General features: G+C 37.3%; 1 protein-coding gene across 1 annotated transcript in view; it reads left to right on the top strand.

Annotated features, from left to right (window-relative positions):
- The window catches only part of Fancl (FA complementation group L), a 75,791-nt gene that overhangs the window by 33,393 nt on the left and 22,261 nt on the right, over positions 1-20,137 (top strand). Inside the window, exons 6-7 of the mRNA XM_059275251.1 lie at positions 5,646-5,742; positions 11,354-11,422. Of these exons, the coding sequence (XP_059131234.1) occupies positions 5,646-5,742; positions 11,354-11,422 (166 nt within the window). The remainder of the gene's footprint in view (positions 1-5,645; positions 5,743-11,353; positions 11,423-20,137) is intronic.

The raw sequence follows: 20,137 nt of genomic DNA, 5'->3' as shown, positions 1-20,137 counted from the left end.
AACATTGTCAGCAGCAGCTTCTTTGTGTGGTAAGATGGATGTGGTGACAGTTCTGGGTTAGTTTTGGTGGTTCACTGGCTCATGACAATAAGTGATACCTGACCCAAGATGAGTTTCTATTAACTTCAGCTTATGATGCTTCCCAGAATGGCCCATTAAAACGTTCACAGTTAGAGTTTGGGGATTGTCTTTGTGGTGTTGAGTATCTTAGATTTGAAAGCACCAAATACTTTTGCTTTGTAGAGAGTTAGGTCATGTAATCCACTTTACCTAGAACCATCCTAATGTCTTAGTCTCCTCACTTTAGGATCAAAAACATTGAAGTTTAGGAGGAATGTAGAGTCACCATTTATCAGATAGCATATTTATTTTAATAATCACATTCCCATAGATAATTCATAGATTAAACAGTTCTATGAGATGTGAGCTGATGAAAGCTCTTTCTCAACAGCATATCGTCATTTAGAGTGAGTACAATTCAGTGGCTTGGCCTTTTGAGTTTTATCTTCAGAAAGATCTAGATCGTAATGTGATGTGCTACTGAATAATTACCACTATGCATTGTTAGGCTTTGCAGTTAAGCCCATAATCTTGGAAACTGGTTAATCATGGTATTTCTATAATTCCTAATGCATTTCCAAGAATTATACCATTGTAAGAAATGGAAATACACATTTATTAACACAATTTAGTCCTAATAATTAGAGCAGAGCTTTTATTGCTTATCACCTGTGTAACCACAGGCAGGTAACTGAATGTCTCTTAGCCACATTTCATTCGTGCTTCAGATAAAACTAATAGTGCCTTCTAATAAAGCAAAAAAAGAAACATGTTATGTGTTGTAGTTTGGCTGTGACAAAACCCCATGGCCAAAAGTAACTTGGGGAAGAAAGGGTTTATTTCAGCTTACAGTTTGTAGTCCATCATGAAGGGAAGTCAGGGCAAGAATTGAAGCAGAAACCTTTGAGGAATGCTGCTAAGTGGTTTGCCAAGCCTGGTTTTCCTATGTGAACCAGGACCACCTGATCAAGCAGTGGTTCTCAGCCTTCCTAATGCTGTGACCCTTTAACAGTTTCTCAAGTTGTGGTGACCCCAACCATAAAATTATTTTTGTTGCTACTTCATAACTGTAATTTCCTGTTCTGAATTGTAAAATAAATACCTGTTTCCCTGGTGGGAGCCATGCAACTTCTTTAGGGAACAAGGCCCAAGAATAGCACAAATAAGCTCTCCTTGTGACAAGGCCCTGGAGACCCTGAACAATTTTGGCAAAGCCTGTGAACAATTCATTGCATAATTCCGGGCATGACCACAGGAGTGTATGTGCTGCCTGCTCTCCTTGCTTTCACTGTGCTGGCCATATTGCTGGTTGCCTTCAGTTTCACGTTCTCAGTCATGGATAAAATAGCTGTTCCAGAAGGAAAACTTCCCCCTGATGACTCTCCTCTGGGTGAGCCAAAGGGAAGGTTGGTAAAAATAGACAGTGGATCTGATTCATTCACTAAAGCCTTTGATGTTTCCAGTGTGACCATGAATTCAGGCTTCCTAAGAACAGGATGCTGCCTTTCCAGTGCACCCTGTGACTAGTCTGAAAGAGTCACAATAGTTCATGATAATATTAACAAATTTGCATAACTTCTGGAGAGAATGGTTTTAACCACAAGAGTCTTGGAGAAATACAAATAAATAGATGATATCAAGAGTTTAATGGGAACAGTCTAGGAACAGGAAACAAAGCAGAATCATAGAAGCCCACAGTCCTCTTATTTCTAATAACTTTGGCAATAATGTAGGAAGTTGAGAGGAAGGAGACACGCAAACAAGGGATAAACAGAGCCAACTATTAAGAGTAGGCTTCTAAGTTACGTTGCTTGCAGGATGATAGAGAAAACCTGGTATATTCCCATAGGAGATAGAGTAGTGCAGAATGAAGAATGAATTGATGTAGCCTTGGCTGGTGAGTTGATTGTGAGAACTTAGACCTTGCCAGATGTAAATGTTAACCACTAGAGGCAAAACTGTCTTTCACTCTCCATGATGCTGTAACCACAGATGCTGCCAGCTGGGCACACTGGTCCACCTGTAGGTGTGCCTAGTTAGAAAACTTGTTTGTCGCTTGCAACACTGCTTATGCTCCTGACATTAGAGCTGTGGATCAAATAGGTAATGATTCCCTGTAGGAATGTTGGGGGACAGAAGGAGAATGAAATAAAGGAACAAACTGGTGATTATTGTAACCATTTTTAAAGACTTAAGGAAATCAATTTGATTGTAAAACTGTTCATGCAAACCATTGAAATTGTATAAATAAAAATGGCCCAGGTTATTAGGGGCCACTTGTTTGAAACAGGTGGTCACAGTTTCTTCCTTGCGCTGACTTCACATATCCATCGCAGGTCGTTAGACCCGTTTGGATTAAGGCTCGCTGTGTTCCCTGATGGTCTTCGATGATATGATGCCTGTGGAAGGGTCATTAGAACCCCAAAGGTGTCATGACCCACAGGTCGAGAGCTGTTGTACTCAGGAATGGCACTGCCCACGGTGGGCTGGGCCATCCAACTTCAGTCCTTAATCAAATAAGTATTGCCTGTGGACCAATCTGGAGACCTTTTTAAATTGAAGTTCACTCTTCCCAGATGACAAAAAAGAAAAGAAAGAAAGAAGAGAAAAGAAAAAACTCTAACCAGGACATTCCACTGTTCTTTTGTAAAGTAGATATAAGCTAATGCTGCTATACTAGTCATCCAATAATGTTAGACTATATATGAGTCTTATAGTACTTAATTAGGGTAATGATTTAGTTACAATGAATAATAACCTGTTTTAAAACAGGTAAGAAATAAAAATATTAATAAAATAAAGATTAATAAAACAAAATGTCAGTGTGATTTCATTCTAAATACACTGCTAATATGTTCAAAGTGTTGAAATAACAGTAGTGAATTTTTTTTAAGATTGGAATATAGCCGTAGTATTTAACTTGAACAGCATTTGCATCCAGCTGTTAAAACTGGTACCCAAATCAGTACATAACTAGCCAGTCTCACAGTGGCTCCTGCATGTTCATGCATACATGCTGCATTTTCACATTCATAGAAGCAGAAAACTACACATTTAATACAGGAGAAGCTTATTTGACTGGCAAGCTAAAACCCAAGAGAAAAAGGTGTGAATCGGTGTAAACTAAGGTGAGGCTGAAGTGTTCAGTTTGTGAGCACGTTGCCAAGTTCTTGAGGAGAGATGAGTGTTCCAAGCCCAGAGTGGAGAAAGAATGTTAAACCTGGAGGATGAGGCGAAGTGCAGTAGGTCAGTTGCTCACATGAAAAGATGGGGCTATGGGGTAGACTACAGGATTTCCACTGCAGGGTCAGAGACTGCAGGGGATGGGGATGGGCAAGGGGTTGATAGGATTTTAAAGAAAGGGTAGATGTTGACACAGAAGACAGTGTGGCTTGATATTATAAAGAGAAATGAAGTGACGAAAGTGAACAGAGTAGGAGTTTGGGGTAGTCTAGGAGTGATGTAATTAGTGCTAAACAGTCAAAATGGAACCTTCAAAATTGTGAAAAAGTATATTCCTACATCCCTCTCAGTCTGGGCTTTGATGTGGGCTGCCCTGTTGATGTTAGTACTAGTTAAATGCATCTACATGGTTAAGGAAAAGAAGCTAAACAGTTTAAATTGTTGGTCACACTAAGCCCAGTATTTCAAGAGATTAAAAAAACAACCTTAGGTTTAATATGTTTTAAATCCTGTTCGTGTTCACTCAGTTCAATATGTAGCTCTCCCATTAGCAATTATAGATTCCCTTGTTATTAATCTTCACTCTTGATCTTTTCTTTTTTGAGCTTCCCAGAGTTGTCACCTCTTCCTTTTAAATTGCAGTTGTTAAGTGGGTTTACGTCAGTGTCTGTAGCTACCATTCTTTTTTTGTCTAGCTAGATTCTAATGTTATAAGTAAACAGTTTTGGTTTTATGATTACATAAAACTTTCTCACTGTAAAGTTACTAGCAGAACGTTTTTAAGGTTTCCGTGTGTTATTATTTAGAAAACTCCATCTTCCGTTTTGATTTCTCGTGTTATTTTCGGCCCGTGTGTAACCCTGCTCTGTTTTACAGATCTGTCCGTTCTGACTATCACCCATCTCGGAGCCCGCCCCCTTTACTCCGCTTTCAGTCAGTGCTTTTGAAGCTGTTCCTTTATAAAAGTTTCTATGCTTTTGCTTTAATCCATGCTGATTTTTGTTAATTTTGAAACTGCAGTTCTTACTTTAAAAATCCCTGTATTTGTAAATACATGTAATGTTTATAAATAGAAGAAAGACAAATAAATGCACATGCCTTTCTTGTTTTGGATCTGAAGAAGTTTTCAGTCAGATGCACGTGTATCTGAACTCATGAAAAAGGGGATGGAGACAAATGCTTATATTGTTTAGGTGTGAGAAGTATAATAGGATTTTATAGATATCAGTGGAAAAAAAGAGTAACCATGTATGTACACAAATATGTTTTCTACCATAGTTTTACTTTCATTTGTTTTCCAAGACTTTAGACTTTTTACTAATTAGATAGAACTTCTACTCTGGATAGTTTGGTTTTACGTTTTAATCCATTATTGAACACATACATGCTCTTCAGATTCCTGTCTGGTTTGCATTAGTGTTCCACAGCTTCATTGTCCAATGTTTTGTTTAATTGAACCATTTTGCCTTTGTTCCTGCTCTGTAACCAAATGGATTATAGTGATGTTGAGGTTAGACAGAGGCTAATGTTGGTTCTCAGCATTTCTCTGGGCGATGAGTTACACAAAGGTCTCAGCCCACTTTGTGCCTTTAAAGAAAATAGTATTGTAAAAATGTTCAGTACCAGCTACACTCCAGGTACTCTAGTGAGCACACTGCCTACCTTGAGCCACTCTGGAGTAGCTCTGCTACTCAAGGGACTGCATTTTTACAGAATGATGTATTTCAAAGGATATTGGTTTTCATTGTAGAGAATTCATGCATTTAGAGCAATTCAAAGCCAAAACAACCCAGTTTGAGCTATGTGTTTAAAATATTATTCATCTTGAATCATGCCTGGGTTAAGTGTCAGAAGCTATATTTTGTGCAAAAAGGAAATTTATTGCTAAGAGACCAGTCCATACCTGTGCTTATACAGCATTTTCCATAGGTTTAATCTGAGTGTATGAACTAATATCAGCCAGATTGTTGTACAGTAACATTACTGATAACAAAGGAGAAGTTCATTGAGGAGAAAAACAAATAAAGGATGCATAAAAACCTCATACTGTATGAAACTACAGAAATGGATCAAGGAATTTGACAGGAAGTTTAATGTGTACATAAGTAGATGCTGACAGAAACATGCTGTGTGTGCCAAAGGTTCCAGTGATGGAAAAGCGAAACATAGTGCTCACTGACCACAGCATGAGCCTTGACACACATTGTAAATAATCCTGAGATCTATGGCTGCATTAAGCACTGGGCTGCTGTATTAACTGCAGTAAATCTATAGCAGGAGGAGATGCTGGCATGCAGAAATTCCTGATTAATTTCCTCCATGTAGTAGAAGGAATGGTACCCTCCCCTGCACCCCATAGCCCACCTCTGTGTGATCATTTTTTATTCTCTTTTGCTCACCAGACTTGTGTGTGTGGATACTTCCTTCAGTACCGTCAAGTTAAAAGCACACGATGCTTCTGGTAGAAAGCATGTGATCACTGTCAAGTTGAAGGCAAAGGTACGTGCCTTGTTATTATGGTCAGGAAATACTTTGAGAAATGAACTCTGGATGTTCAATGTTTAGAAGTCCTGGTTTTTTTTTAAATGACATGGCTGATTTTAAAAATTGATTGTAGAAAGCCTTAAGGAATTTATTCATCCAGTTTCCAAAAGTCTAGATATAATTTCCTGTCACAAATTTACTCCAAATTTCATCAAAATGCAGACATTATAATCAAGAAATAGTCAATAGCCCCCCTCCCCCAAGCACCATGACATTAGTGTTGTAATTTCCTGTTTAAAAAAGAAAGAGTAATGAGTCCCCTGTCCTCATAAACTTCTTCTGAGAAAGTCTCTTGCCTCTACTTCTGACTGAGTTTTTTGTAGTTCTAATCTCTTTCCTCACCCGACCCCCTAACACACACGCACACCCACACACACATGCACACATACAGAGTGCATACACATGCATGCACAGTTTATTATTTATTTTGGCTAAAGTTTTTGGGTGTATATATTCTAAGAATTTAGAAAGGTTATGGCTTTATAAGCTTGTGTATGCTAGTGATCTATAAACAGTCACAAAACATTTGTTTTATGTTTTCATTTCATCTTTATGTTTCAGTTCTAGATTGGGAATTTTAAGAAATAAATATGAAAGCTCAACATATTAATCATTCCCTTAGTAACAATTGGGGAAACATTGAAATTTCAAGGAAACCAGGACATTCAGATTTTTATTGTTTCTAGTAGTCATCAATCAATCCTATTTCAGAAGATTGTAGTGATGAAAAGATCAATTGTATTTGTCCTTTATAAAAATGAGTCTGGCATTTAAGGTTTTCAAAAGAGAAAATAAACAAACATATAAAGCTGTATTGGGTGGCACAGAAAAGTTGGTATGTCTTAGTGGCTCCAAGAGACAACTTCAGCAGCGACTCACTTCTCCTGCACACATAGAACATTTAGGTACAATTTTAAGACACATCAACAAATTAGTTGGATATGAATCTAATTAGTTTTTAAAATGAGTTAGAAGTTTGTTTCATTAAAATAATTTTAAGTTTTTAAAGATATGTTTCTAAAAAAATGGAAGAATTCATCTTTTATCCTTACAAAAGGTCACATTTAGCCAGCAACAGTGGTTCTGCCTCTTCACTCACATCACTGTTTAGATACTATACACTGAGGAGACTTGCTTTGGTGCTGGGAAGGTCAGAGCCCATGGTTTTAATACATCTGTCCTCAGGGTGAAAGCTCGTGTGCTTGTTAAGCAGATGGTGCTTGTGTCCACACTTCCTTCTATTTTCAGAGACTTCCTTTATTGTTTATTAATTTTAAGTATTGTGGGGTTCAGTGTAGAAAAGGTTTTTTTTAAATCTATATAATATTAACATCATTGGTGATATTGCAAACGGTGATGTGGACATTAGTATGTTCCATTATGTCTATTGCTTTAAAATACAACTTTACATTGTAGATGAGCTTTTTCTGTGTCTGTTTTACAGCTGTAGTTTCACAATACTTACTACAGACAGACACTGGCAGAGAAAAAAACAAAACTTTATTTGAGATGGGAGGAGATGGGGGGTTGTATCTGAAAAAGACATGGGGTCTTAATCTTATGTTGGTGGTCTTTATTAGACTTGTCTATTTAATTTAGATTTATAGCTATGTCAAGGTTGTCTTCTGTAGCTAGAGTTTTCCTGCCTGGCCCACAGTCAGTACAAATCTCTCTCACCTGCCAGTCCCACAGCCTCTCAGACCTGACCAAGTAAACACAGAGACTTATATTGGTTACAAACTGTATGGCCGTGACAGGCTTCTTGCTAACTGTTCTTATATCTTAAATTAATCCATTTCCATAAATCTATACCTTGCCATGTGGCTCGTGGCTCACCGGCATCTTCACATGCTGCTTGTCATGGTGGTGGCTGGCAGTGTCTCTGACTCAGCCTTCCACTTCCCAGCTTTATTCTTCTCCTTGTCCCACCTATACTTCCTCCTGCCTGACTACTGGCCAATCAGTGTTTTATTTATTGACCAATCAGCAACACATTTGACATACAGACCATCCCACAGCAGTCTTCAGTATGTGATCTCTTCATCTCTCCTTCTCTTTCTTCCCCACTCAGTATTTAGGCCTAGGGATAGCAGTTAGGAAACATTAATCACTAAAGCTATTTGGTAAGATTGTAGAATATAGTATTTTAACCCAAACTATGATTTTTTAAAACAAACCTTAAAGAGTGCTTTTTTTTATGTATACAAACGTTTGTTTCTTGACTTGACATATATTAAATACGTACATTTTGTTTTGTTTCATTTTTATTTTTGAACACATACTCTTCTAGTTCTACCACCCTCCTCACCATCCCCAACCACAGTGAACACAATAACTGATTTGGACTAGACAACTCCTGTTAAAAATAAATAAATCCTGTAAAAACAACTCAGTGTGTGTTAGAGGCTGAGAACTTGGGCTTTGTGGTTTGGGTGTGTTTACTTGGGGGCAGCCTCCTTGGTTAGAGCAGATTAGGACTTGGTTAAAATGTGATACAGAGTAATCGACTGTAGAATCTAAAAACTATTGCAACAAATATATGTGCTTAATGGCATATAATTCCTTGAAAATTTATCATTTGGCTTGCTTCAAGAGAGATTTACAGAATTATTATACTGAGAAATTATTAAAACTTACACTTGAAAAAATTTTTTGAGTCAGAGTCTCACTGTGTAATCCCAGTTAACCTGGAAGCTGCTGCATAGACCCGACTAGCCTCCAGCTTGTGGTGACTATGCTTCTGCCTTCTGGGTACCAGGGCTACACATGTGTGTCACTTTGCCCCATTCTTATATGCAGAGTATTGTTGTCAATATGATTTCCAAAATAGAAGTTTTCAGGCTGGAGCTCTAGATCAGTTGATTAACTGCCTTACCCAAGACCATGGATTCCATGCCCAGCGCCATCAAAACATGCAAAAATAACAATATAGTTTTTATAACTACTGCAAATTGGTATTACATATATCCTGAAAACTTAAGAGCCATCCTGACTTTGCCTGGGTGGGTTTGGTACATTGTATTTAGTTCCACACTGTAATTTAGCTACTGTAGTCCAGAAACTATTTTGAAAATGATTTTAGACATGATGATTCATTCCTGTGATCCTAGCACTTGAGAAGTTGAGGAAAAAAATTGTCCCAAGTTTGAAGATAACCCAGGCTATACAGTCAGTTGAGATCCAATGGTAGACTGGCCTACAGAGTGAGACCCTATCTCAAAAGCCCAAAAAGGAAAATAAAATTAATATCGATATAACTTTATATTTTTATAATTCATAATAAACCCCTAAACACATAAAGTTGCTTTTTTTATTCTCTTCATTTCCCTGAAGTTTATTTGATCAAATTGGTGTTTCATGTAAGTAATAGTAATATGTATATTACATCCTTGTATTTATTGAACTTCAAGCAAATATGCAATAAAACCACTACATACAGATCAGTTTAATTCGTTAGAGCCTGGTGTGTTTACACAATTATAAATATACACTACAAGTGTCATCATCTCACAAATGATACAGAGGACTTGCTTGTATACACAGGGTTATCACCAATTCAGTTGGATTCATTTGTTTAAATTTTGGGTATGGATCTCCATGTCATTTTACTTGTAGTATTTACTGTACTGAATCTTAGTTAAATGTAGGGTTTTACTCTTCTTAATGTAATGAGCCATGTACGTACTTGAGGACATTCAGGGTCACAGAGGCTTCATGTAGAATACCACGCCTTCCCTTATATTCTTATACTATCCACACTGATGACTTTTTAAGTTAGAACTGACACTGGCCATTGGTAGATCCCAATGTGATGAATAACAACCCAAAGTGAATCAAATTTTTTATTTCTGACCCAGGGAGGTTTTGAGGGTACATATTTTATCTTTTAAACTTTTTAATATCTATATCTATATCTATCGATCATCTATCATCACTCTATAGTGTATGTACGCCATGGTACACGTGCTGAAGGACAGCCTTTGGCAGTCAGCTCTCTTCTTCCACCATGTGGGTTCTCTGGATTGAACTTACAGTGTCAGCCTTGGTGGCAAGCCCCTTTTCCTACTGAGCCATCTGGCCACCCTGCATATTTTTAACGAGTCCTGATAATTTAGAGGGAATAGATCTTTATAACACTTTAAGTTCTGTCATTTTCACATGTGTAAGCCTGAGAAGTTAAATGTCCCCTCTAGGATTGTAAGAGGTAAGTAACACAGCTGGAACCGGAGTGGAGGGATGGGGGCAGTTGTGAAGGGTGTGGAGACAACTCACATAACTTAAAAAAAGTAAAGGTGTACATATTTTTGCCTCCATGGTTACAGCCCCTGCTCTGAAGTATAACCTGGAATATTTTGAGTTGCCTGAATATACTCCATTTTCCTTAGCCTGATCTTTTGTTTTCTTTTTCTTGTTTCATATTTAAACATTATAACATTTTTCTATGTATTTGTGTTAATTTTGTTTCTAGCTTTATATAACCAGATAAAGTTAATTAGTATGTATAGATACTCACTTCATTCTAGTCAAACTTACCTTGAGAGCAAAATGGTAATTCTTTGGGAAACACTGAATTCAAATATAGTTATTAAAAAAAAGTTATAGCTACACCTTCTCCTCCTCCTTCTGTCTCTGTGACTTCCCCAGTGAAGTAATGAAAAATCAGAGACTGGAAAGTAAAGCCTGGAACTTAAAATAGTTTGCCATAGAAAGCTTTTTAAACTCATTCTCTTCTAAGGAATTTAGCTTTTTAATGGCAAGTAATGAGTATTTTTAATTATAAATGACTTCGAAGATTTCAGAATTATATTTTAATTGATTTTGAAATAGAATTCTCTAATAAGAAATTTAATTTTAAAAACAACTATTTTTTATCTTTGGTAACTTAGAAACCTGATTTGTTCTTATGACTATCATTTCTTTTTATATAACCAAGTAATTAATTCTCTAGTAGTTTTACCAATCTAAAAATTTTTTCATGCTTAAAACTGTAAGTTTTATTTTTCCCTAATAAAATAGAAGATGTTTCATCATTTCTGTTATCTTTTTGTTTTTATTTTTTTCCTCTTCTTAATATGAGTAGTTGCCTATTATGGGAAGTCATATTTCAATTAATAATTACATATAGTCACTGTTGTGTGCTTCTTGATTATTTAATGACACTGTCTAGTCAGTTGGTGACTGAAGCTGATTGAGATTAAATTTATGACCAGGAAGAATTAAATCACAATTGTTTTAATCTCTGTTTAACCGTCAGCTTTGGTCATCCCACACCAGCAGCGGTGACCCTGACTCAGACCGCTGCTGGTTACTCAGCACTTTCTGGAACCCCTAGCTCACTGCCTCTTGTGCCCCCTCAGCATAGGGGACATTAATCACCCCGATATCACTATAATAGTACAATCACAGGATGCGCATGTGCATATTTAATATATGTTACACAAGTATTACATCAGTATATATGTTTGTAGTTATGACGCCTTTCCTAATGTATCTAGTTTTTCTGAAATGCCTCATGTCAGGTTGTCACACAGACACAGGAATGACCTATTTTCATGCTTTGTCACAGTACCCTGTAGAGCCACCCGATTGTGTTGTGGACTTTCCTGTTCCGTTTTCTGTTTCCTGGACACCACAGGTAAATAATAAAGTCTAAAATTATTAAATTATTTGTTTTTAAGCATTTATGTTAACCCTCCTGCAATAATTCATATTTTCCAAAAAATGAATGTCTGTTTTCTCTATCTATACATGAGCATGCACACACACTTGTCTAGATTTCATTACTTTAAGCAAACATGTAGAAGCTCTACTGATACACAGTGTTTTGTTAAATTTAAATCTTAAAAAAAACTCTTTAGAAAGCAGTGAATATAAGCAGGAAGTTTGTGGAATTTTGTATACTGTTAAATTGTTAATATTGATGACGTATATAACCTTCATAAGTGAAGAATGGAATATAAACTGTACTATGCCTTGTATCTGTGCTTACTCTACCTAGGCTAATTCAGTTTCCCAGTCCATCAATAGAGATCAGTATCTTTATAACAATGTTATAAACTGATGTTTTATATATATATACTTAAAAGGTGATATTAGTAGTAAAATATCTTTAAAAATTTGAAGGAGGACAGTGTCATGATGAGATTCTTCACTGTTTTCCTTTGCACCAGGTCAATTTTGGTACTTGATAGTACCTAGGACAAAACATCTCTGCTTGTTGATTGGAAAGTAAAAGCAAAGTCACAGTGACACTTTACAAGTGTTCTCTAAGTGGAATTCATCTATGTTTTTATTCTGAACTGTTTAAAAATATACATGGATAGTTATACTTTGGTTTTTAAAATGCGTGTATTATTATTGTATGTGTTGATGTGTGTGTGCATTTGTGTGCTCTATCTAGTGCACATATGGAGGTCAGAGTACAACTCGGTGGGGTTGTTCTTTCCATCTTTAAGTGAGTTCCAGGAATTGAACTCAGATTATCAGCCCTGCGTGGCAAGCTTTGCCCACTGAGCCATCTCTCCTGCCCATAAGTTAACTTTATAATGCTTAAGAGGACTTAGGTTTATATGAGGGTTTGAATAATTAATCAGATATTTTAAGTCATATTTATTTTTCTAATTTTCTTTTTTATAAACAACAACAACAAATCCCATTTCCTCTATTGGAAACTGATAAAACAGAAAATAAAAGGAAAATGTCTGTAATTTTCTTTTGGTACTAGATGTAGCTTATACATTTATAAAAATAATATTTTCTTTTCAACGGTTCATTTGCCTACAGATTGCATTAATTTTTCTTTAGAAACATCTTCTTCATTTGACCCTGCAAGCCTCATCTTTTAGTTAAACTTCTTTAAGGTCATGAGAAAACACTGCATCTGAATTGTATGACTCTTTCCAAGATGCTATGTAGAATTCACACTTTAATATTTATCTTGTGATGAGTTTCTGAGTTTTCTTTTTATTGTGGGTACTGTGTAAGTTTCCCTGAAAGGTCAGGAAGAGTATGTGTGACACCAAAATTAGTTTGGACTGCTAGACTGGAAACTGCTTGGGAACAGTTTATCTTAAATTTGGTGTTCTCGCTTTACACAAGCTTGGAGCCTTGGGCTTGTGAGTATGCAGTTAATGTAATATTATTCCATTAGAGCTGTAGGCTTGACTATTGGAAATTTCTTTTTGTAATAGCTCCAAGCAAACAGGATTAATTAGTAGTAAATGGAATGTAATATTTTTAAAATTTGTAGAAAATATTAAACTTCTTACAGTTCTGGAAAAATGAGGACTCCTTTTAACCCCCAGCTCCCACTGGACAGATGTTACCTTGTCACCTTTGCTTTAGATGTATATCTAGCATGCTCCTTTCTGTTAGAAATAAAATGTTCTTGGAACCACACTGGGCCTGCTCCCTCCTCTGGGCCTCATTTCTTTTGGGCTCTTTAATTTTCTAAACAGGACTCTCTTTCCCTTCAATTCTAAGTACGCTATCCTTGCTATCTTATGCTATATTTGAAGTGTAAGGTATTTAAATCAGTACCATTTAGTTGACTTCTTTAAACTCATCTCTGTGTGTCAGTTTACTCATTTATGCTATATGTTTTTATCTCCATCAGTAGGTTAATTTATTCACTGCCCTATTGGTAAATATGTCTAGTTTCTTATTATCAGCCTGCAATACAACACTTCTGTGTACTTCCCAGTGCATATGTATGAGGATTTCTGTATGGATTATTCCTATAACTGTTACATGGAATATGCCTCTTTGAGGTTACTAAACACTGCCAGCTTGCCTTCCCAAATTGGTTGTATAAGTCTGTACTTATATCAAGGCACACATAGTAATTCTTACATTACCATATTTTATTTTGATCTCAGTCTGCCTTTTATTCCTTACCAAGAATTGGTAATCATTGCTGTGCTCATAGTCTTAGCCTGCTAGAAGCCTTTTTAGAAGATATGCATGCATCTCTCATACTGTTTTGATACCAGTGCTTTCCTGGTTACATAGAATAGGAACATCTTTTCATGGCATCTGTTTTAACTCGGTGTATTATATGTTTTATGTTTATATGTCAAATTTTCAGAGTGGTCGTGTATATTAGTCTTAACAGTTTTGATTTTTTTTGTATGTCAAGGAAAACCTGTATCTTTTTGTCTGAAAAGATATAAACGCCATAGTTTGTTCTAACAGTTACAGTTGGTTCATATTCAAGTAGTATAGAACAGTCTGAACTTACTCTTGTCCACACTATACACGCAGTTTGGAGATGTCTTCATTTGTATCAGTCTGAGGTAATTTCAGTTTTTTTAACATAATACATATAAATTAAAATTTCAAAAGTTTCAAAAAATTTTGTTTGCATATAAGTATCGACCTATTTTTTGTGATAGAATATGAACTCTGATTCTCTTCAACATTAGAATGTTGGCAATGCTAACTTGTTTCTGGAAAGTAAGGTGAGAGGTGAGGTGACATTGTGTGTGGTCCTTTTTCACAGACTGGCTGGGGCAGTCCTGCTCTTACAGGTTTAGGTTTTTTTCTTCCCTTCTTTATTTTTAAACAATTTGATTCTTTTTTTTTTTTAACAATTTGATTCTTAAGCAAACGAATATTACAGTTGTAGTCTAGTAATAAAGTTGTATTTCAAACACTGTATATACAGACCACATAACTGATCTTACAAAGTCTTTGTCTACTTCTGTACATTTCTTCTCTGGCTTCAGTGTTCCTGGACTTTGAACTGGGAAGATCTTTATTTTCCTTTCTTTTTGTAACATAACAGACATGGCTTTGTGGCATCCATATTAAAAATGGGTAATTTTCCTTATGGTCCCCGTCTTCCTGCTGAGTTGATAATGTTTTGATGTATTTTTCTTTTGCCCTGATGAGAGGTCTGCTGCTGCTGCTCTGACATGTTCATTTGGATGACTAATTATAACGTGCACAGTGTCAAGCTGAAGATGGTAGGCTCTGTGCGTCATGACAAGCCCAGTAGCCGGTGCAGGTGTCTCACAGCGTGATCAGCAACAGCCAGTGTATTCTGGCTCAGAGGGGACGTTCTGAGTCGGAAGAATCAGCGGCAAGGGCAGGGCTGCTGCTGCTCTTGCTGCAGTGCTGTGTGCCAGAGAAACAGTGTCTGGATCTCTTCAGTCGCTCATTGTGTTTGCTCAGTACATCCTCCTTGCAGATTCTAGTGTAGAATCTAAGAACAGCTCATGATTTTCATCTCTCTTATACCACATGTGCTATGAAATATGTTACTTTTAAGATTTTTACACACATGCCATACACGTCAATATTGTCAACTGAGTGTGCTAATCTCAGATTTCAGCTAATTCCAGGTCACAGACTAATCAAAAGTGGCTGATTTCTACCTGGAAAGTGTGTCATTAAGTGCAGATTTGGGGAAGTAGCCTTGTCACAGGCAGTTGGAATATTTAATTTGATCGCATACAATGAGCAGTGGCCTGTGTATTTCCTGCCATGGAGAAATCTGATCCTCCTGGGACAGTGCCATGGATCAAGAAGAGTGGCAGTAGTGGGGAAGCCTCTGGCAGGCCGTCTTCTGATGACTGAAGAGTGTAATTACAGACAGAGTCCCGTTGACCAGCAGGGAACTCGGGCTTTTCCTCAACGCTGCAGACCCACAATTGGGCAGCCTCACTTCACTCTGGTTTATACTTTACCACTGTTTCGAACCTTTTTTTTTTTTTGAGACTGGCTGCACAGGATAGCCCAGGCTGTCTTGGAACTCGTTATGTAGCTCCAGGGGTCCTGAAACTTAGGGCAGTCCTTCTGCCTCAGTCTCCTGAGTATAAGTTATCAGTCAGTGGTGAGCGACTATGCTTGGCCCTTAAACGGTATAATTTCATTCAAGTTTCTTGGCTGCCTTTTGCCTCAGTTCTACATGCATGAACTTTTCGTCTTCACAGATGTTCAGGGAAATACACTTTGTCGAGAAACACAACTTCAGCAAGGCACAGTGCTCAGCTGTCTGCTCTAAGAACCGTGCGAGTTCTAAGGCTTTCCTGTGTTGCCTGGGTCAGAAAATTCATAGAACCAGAGTTTTCTTTACTCATAAATTAGTAAGTTTTATATGCTTTTGCTTTCTTGGCATATTATTTTTGTCATTGGTAGTATAAAAAAATAAAAGATAAAAGCCAAGAAAAGGCATCTTCTAAATTCTGTAATGTGGTAGAAAATGCAGTGGAGGGAGGAGGCACAGGGTCTTTCGGCCTCGATGGCCGGTTCGCTGTCTCTCTGCTTTCCTTTTTCAATAATATCTGTTTTAAAAGTACTGTGCCTTAAATGAAAAAAAAGGGGAAATGCAAAGAATCAAAATTAGAAAATTATACTCACCTGCTACATCATTATGTACCATGTGAAACTATGCCTTGCCATTTCTAAAATGCCAATAATAAAATATACATATTCAAATAATCCTTAGGGTCATGGGAGTTTTCCTCATAGTTGGGCTTAGTCCGTGGAATGAAGACTTTATGTGAACAATCACCTCTTCCCTGTTTGTTTCCTTAGGTCTTCCAGGTGTTCTGTAGTTTTGCTTAATTTCCCCCTTAGTAGCTAAAGATTTGTGTGGCAGTTGTAAATACAGGCTCTGACATTGCATCTTATCATTGTGTGGGTGTAGCACAAGTCCTAATTGGTCTTAATAATAAAAACCTGGCTGGGCGGTGGTGGCGCACGCCTTTAATCCCAGCACTCGGGAGGCAGAGCCAGGCGGATCTCTGTGAGTTCGAGGCCAGCCTGGGCTACCAAGTGAGTTCCAGGAAAGGCGCAAAGCTACACAGAGAAACCCTGTCTCGAAAAATCAAAAAATCAAAAAAAAAAAATAATAATAAAAACCTGGAGCCAGATATTGAGGTAAATGCTGAAAGATCAGTAAAGGAGCCAGCCACGAGAGAGACTTCTTACCTCTACCAAATCCTCAGCCTGGACCCTGCCTTATCACTTCCTCTCTCCTCCCAGCCATATCACTTTCTGTTTCGTCCTCCCAAGTGCTGGGACTAAAGGTGTGTGCCACCACTGCCTGGCCTTGAGTGGCTAGCTCTGCACTCTGATCTCCAGCAAGCTTTATTTGTAAGAACACACAAAATATCACATGTGGGTAACCTATTTATTACTTTAATTTTCTATCAAAATAAAAGTTACGCTTGAACATAGTTTGAGTTAGAATTCAAGGTATAGTTTAATTTTTTTCCATTTTAGATAAAGTAGCATTTCCTGCCTTCTTTTCCACTTCCTTCACTTTCTTCAGTGTCAGCCCCTTTAAGCTGTTAGCATATCCTTTTAGCATTTGAGTTACTCAGGTTTCCTGTCACTGGAATGGAGCATACCTGAGGTAATTTTTGTTTTGACTTCAGTTTTGGAAATAAGAGTCTGTGCTCCAGTACAGATCCATTGCTTTAGGTATCTGGTATACTTAGGTGTCTGGTATAGAGGCATCTCATTTTAATGGGAATGTGTAGCTTAGCAAAATGAGAAAAAGAAGGGTCCTAGGCCCTACCCCTGTTAAAATAGTGACTCTCAGTGGCCTAAGACCTCTCTCCAGGTCCAGCCTCTTTAGAATGTCCACTGCTGTGCAGTGCCACCATGCTGGGGAACATTACTAAAGCCTTTAATACAGTGACCTTTAGGGAAACATTTGGAATTCAAACAGTGGTAGTATTGTAATTTATGGTATTGTATGTTCACGTATGTATAGTACCATCTTTTTTAAGGCATTATCTGTAATTTTATACTATGAAAAGCAAGTTGTCTGTTTTTTTTTAACCTACCTGCACCCTCAAAGCATGTGTATTTTGTAGTGCCTTGATCTTCACCAGATAATTGCATTATAAATTTGATGTTAATATTCAGTGTTTCGATCATGAATTATATACTATGCAGAGATAAGCAATGAGTGGTTGGATGTCGGTATTTTTTCCTTTGTCACCTTGTTGTTGTTTTTTTTTTCCCCCACAGAGTTAATGTTTATCTTACTTTTCCAAATTGTATGTCCTCATTTAACACTGTCCCCAAGAGACCCATGATATATATGAGTAGATGACTTTAGTGGACAGATGGAGGGATGTCTTTGACTCTCACACAGTTACTTTCATAGAAGGGAAAAGATACGATTTTGATTGCTATTGATTTCAAAGATTATCAAAGTTAGCTTAAGCTTAGTAGAAAAATTGGAATCAGTACACATGAGATACTTCTGTGCAATAATAAAAGTTTTCTGTGAATGAAAGACCCACAGAGACTTATTTATGAGACAGGATGTTTATCAGATGACCCTCCCCCACCTTAAGGCACATTTGAAATGATCTACCTGCTCCTATTAGTAAGTTTGACTGAATTATAGATCTTCATAGTAACCTCCATAATTTGATTTTTTGGGGGCCAGAGTAGCATAGGAAAAGAGAAAACAAACTCTAAAAGGCTGGATCAATCCTGTCTGGGCACATTAATGTATGATGTTGTATAAACTATTTAATTTTATAAAAAGAGGGAAATAATATTTGTGTCATAGACTGCATATGACACAAAAATCATGGATTGGGATTATGAACAAAAGTCCTTTGGATTTGTAAAGTGTGACACAAATGTAAAATGTTTTACCTTAATGAGCTCTTAACATAGAGCTCAGAGGGAAAAAAAGTGTCTTTCATGTCTATGTGTATTATATATTGGTCTAGTAATAGCATATATGTTGTTACATTTATCTTAAAGAATTGTATGATGTTCCACAACAAAACATGGATGAGTGATAAGAAATTCCTCAATCTCAGTGAGCTGTGTGGGTGGGAAAGGTGACTAAACACATGAACAGAAGATGAATGTCCTGTTTTTTTTTTTGTTTGTTTGTTTTTTGTTTTTTGTTTTTTCAAGACAGGGTTTTTCTGTGTAGCTTTGCGCCTTTTCCTGGAACTCACTTGGTAGCCCAGGCTGGCCTCGAACTCACAGAGATCTGCCTGGCTCTGCCTCCCGAGTGCTGGGATTAAAGGCGTGCGCCACCACCACCCGGCTATGTCCTGTTTTTTTTATTGGCTAACATATTGCTTTTATTTAAACTAATATTTAATCTTTAGCATAAATTGATAAAATATTCATGCATAGCAGGTGCCTCAAATAAAAGAAAAAAAACTATCAGATTATTGTAAGTATTTCACTATTGGATGAAAAGAAATTATTTTAGCTAATATCATTGAAACACATATGCAATATTAACATTCTCCATCATCCTTTCTGGTAAGTTCATATTCTCTATCTATTATTTTTTAGTGGGCATACAAAGGAATGATTTTCATAATAGTATTGTCATGTATGTCTTATCATTGTACTTTACTTATATTTGCTGCCCTCCCACTCTACTCTTTCCCTCGACCTAGGACTAATTTCCAGTGGGTGGGTATTAGTGTACTTACACATAGGAGTATTTTCATATTGTAAAACGTTCTTTGGGGACCAGAGATATGACTCAGCAGATTAGCATGCTTGTCACCAAACCTGGTAAGTTGGCCCTGAGTTCAGTCTCCAGGACTCATGGAGTTAAAGGACAGACTTGACTGGAAGGAAGTGTTCTCTGACCTCCCCCTGTGCACTGTAGCATTTGTGCACACACACTCAGTGTGCTCTGTGTGTGTGTGTGTGTGTGTGTGTGTGTGGTGGGCGAGGTTCCTGAAAGCACCTTAATACATCCTTCTGGAAAATAAACATTCAGTTCGAAGATTAAAATCTAGCAGGTTGAAAACAGAATGGTGATCAGTTATGAAATGTATGAGAGACACTAGTTCCTTCTGCTAGGAAATACCTCCCCACACATTTTTTAGGGAGATAGAAATTGCATATTAAAAGCCCCTAGCTCAGTAGGCAGGCAGAGGGAAGCAGAGCTGCAGGAGGAGACAGTAGAGGCAGCAGAACAGTGTGTAGTTTTAAAGTGCTGTCAATGCAGTTAGTCCCCTGTCTCAGGCTGTGGGAAAAAGATTAGCAGCCAGCATACAATGCTATTCTTTCTATTAGTCCTTATTTTTTTTTTTTTTTTTTTTTTTTTAGTATATGTTTGGTGTGCATGAGAAAAAGTTCCATATAGCTAGCTTTTTCTTTGTCAGGGTATTGATAACAGAAAGTTAGACTGGTCCATGGAAGGGATTCCATTGGTAATGCTCATTCTACAAGCCTGAGGAGCTGTTTGGATTCCCAGCACCAGGTAAAATTTATACCTGGTGGCACTTGTCCATAATGCTAATGCTTTCAGGTAGAGACAGGCAGACCCTTAGATCTTGCTGAGAATCTGGGAGCTCCACGTGCAGTGAAAGACTGAGTCAAAAAATAAGGGGAGGGA

Source organism: Peromyscus eremicus, chromosome 10 (assembly GCF_949786415.1).
Source record: "Peromyscus eremicus chromosome 10, PerEre_H2_v1, whole genome shotgun sequence".
Taxonomy (NCBI): Eukaryota; Metazoa; Chordata; class Mammalia; order Rodentia; family Cricetidae; genus Peromyscus; species Peromyscus eremicus.
Note: the sequence above shows the minus strand (reverse complement) of the source record. Positions and strands in the feature narration are given on the sequence as shown.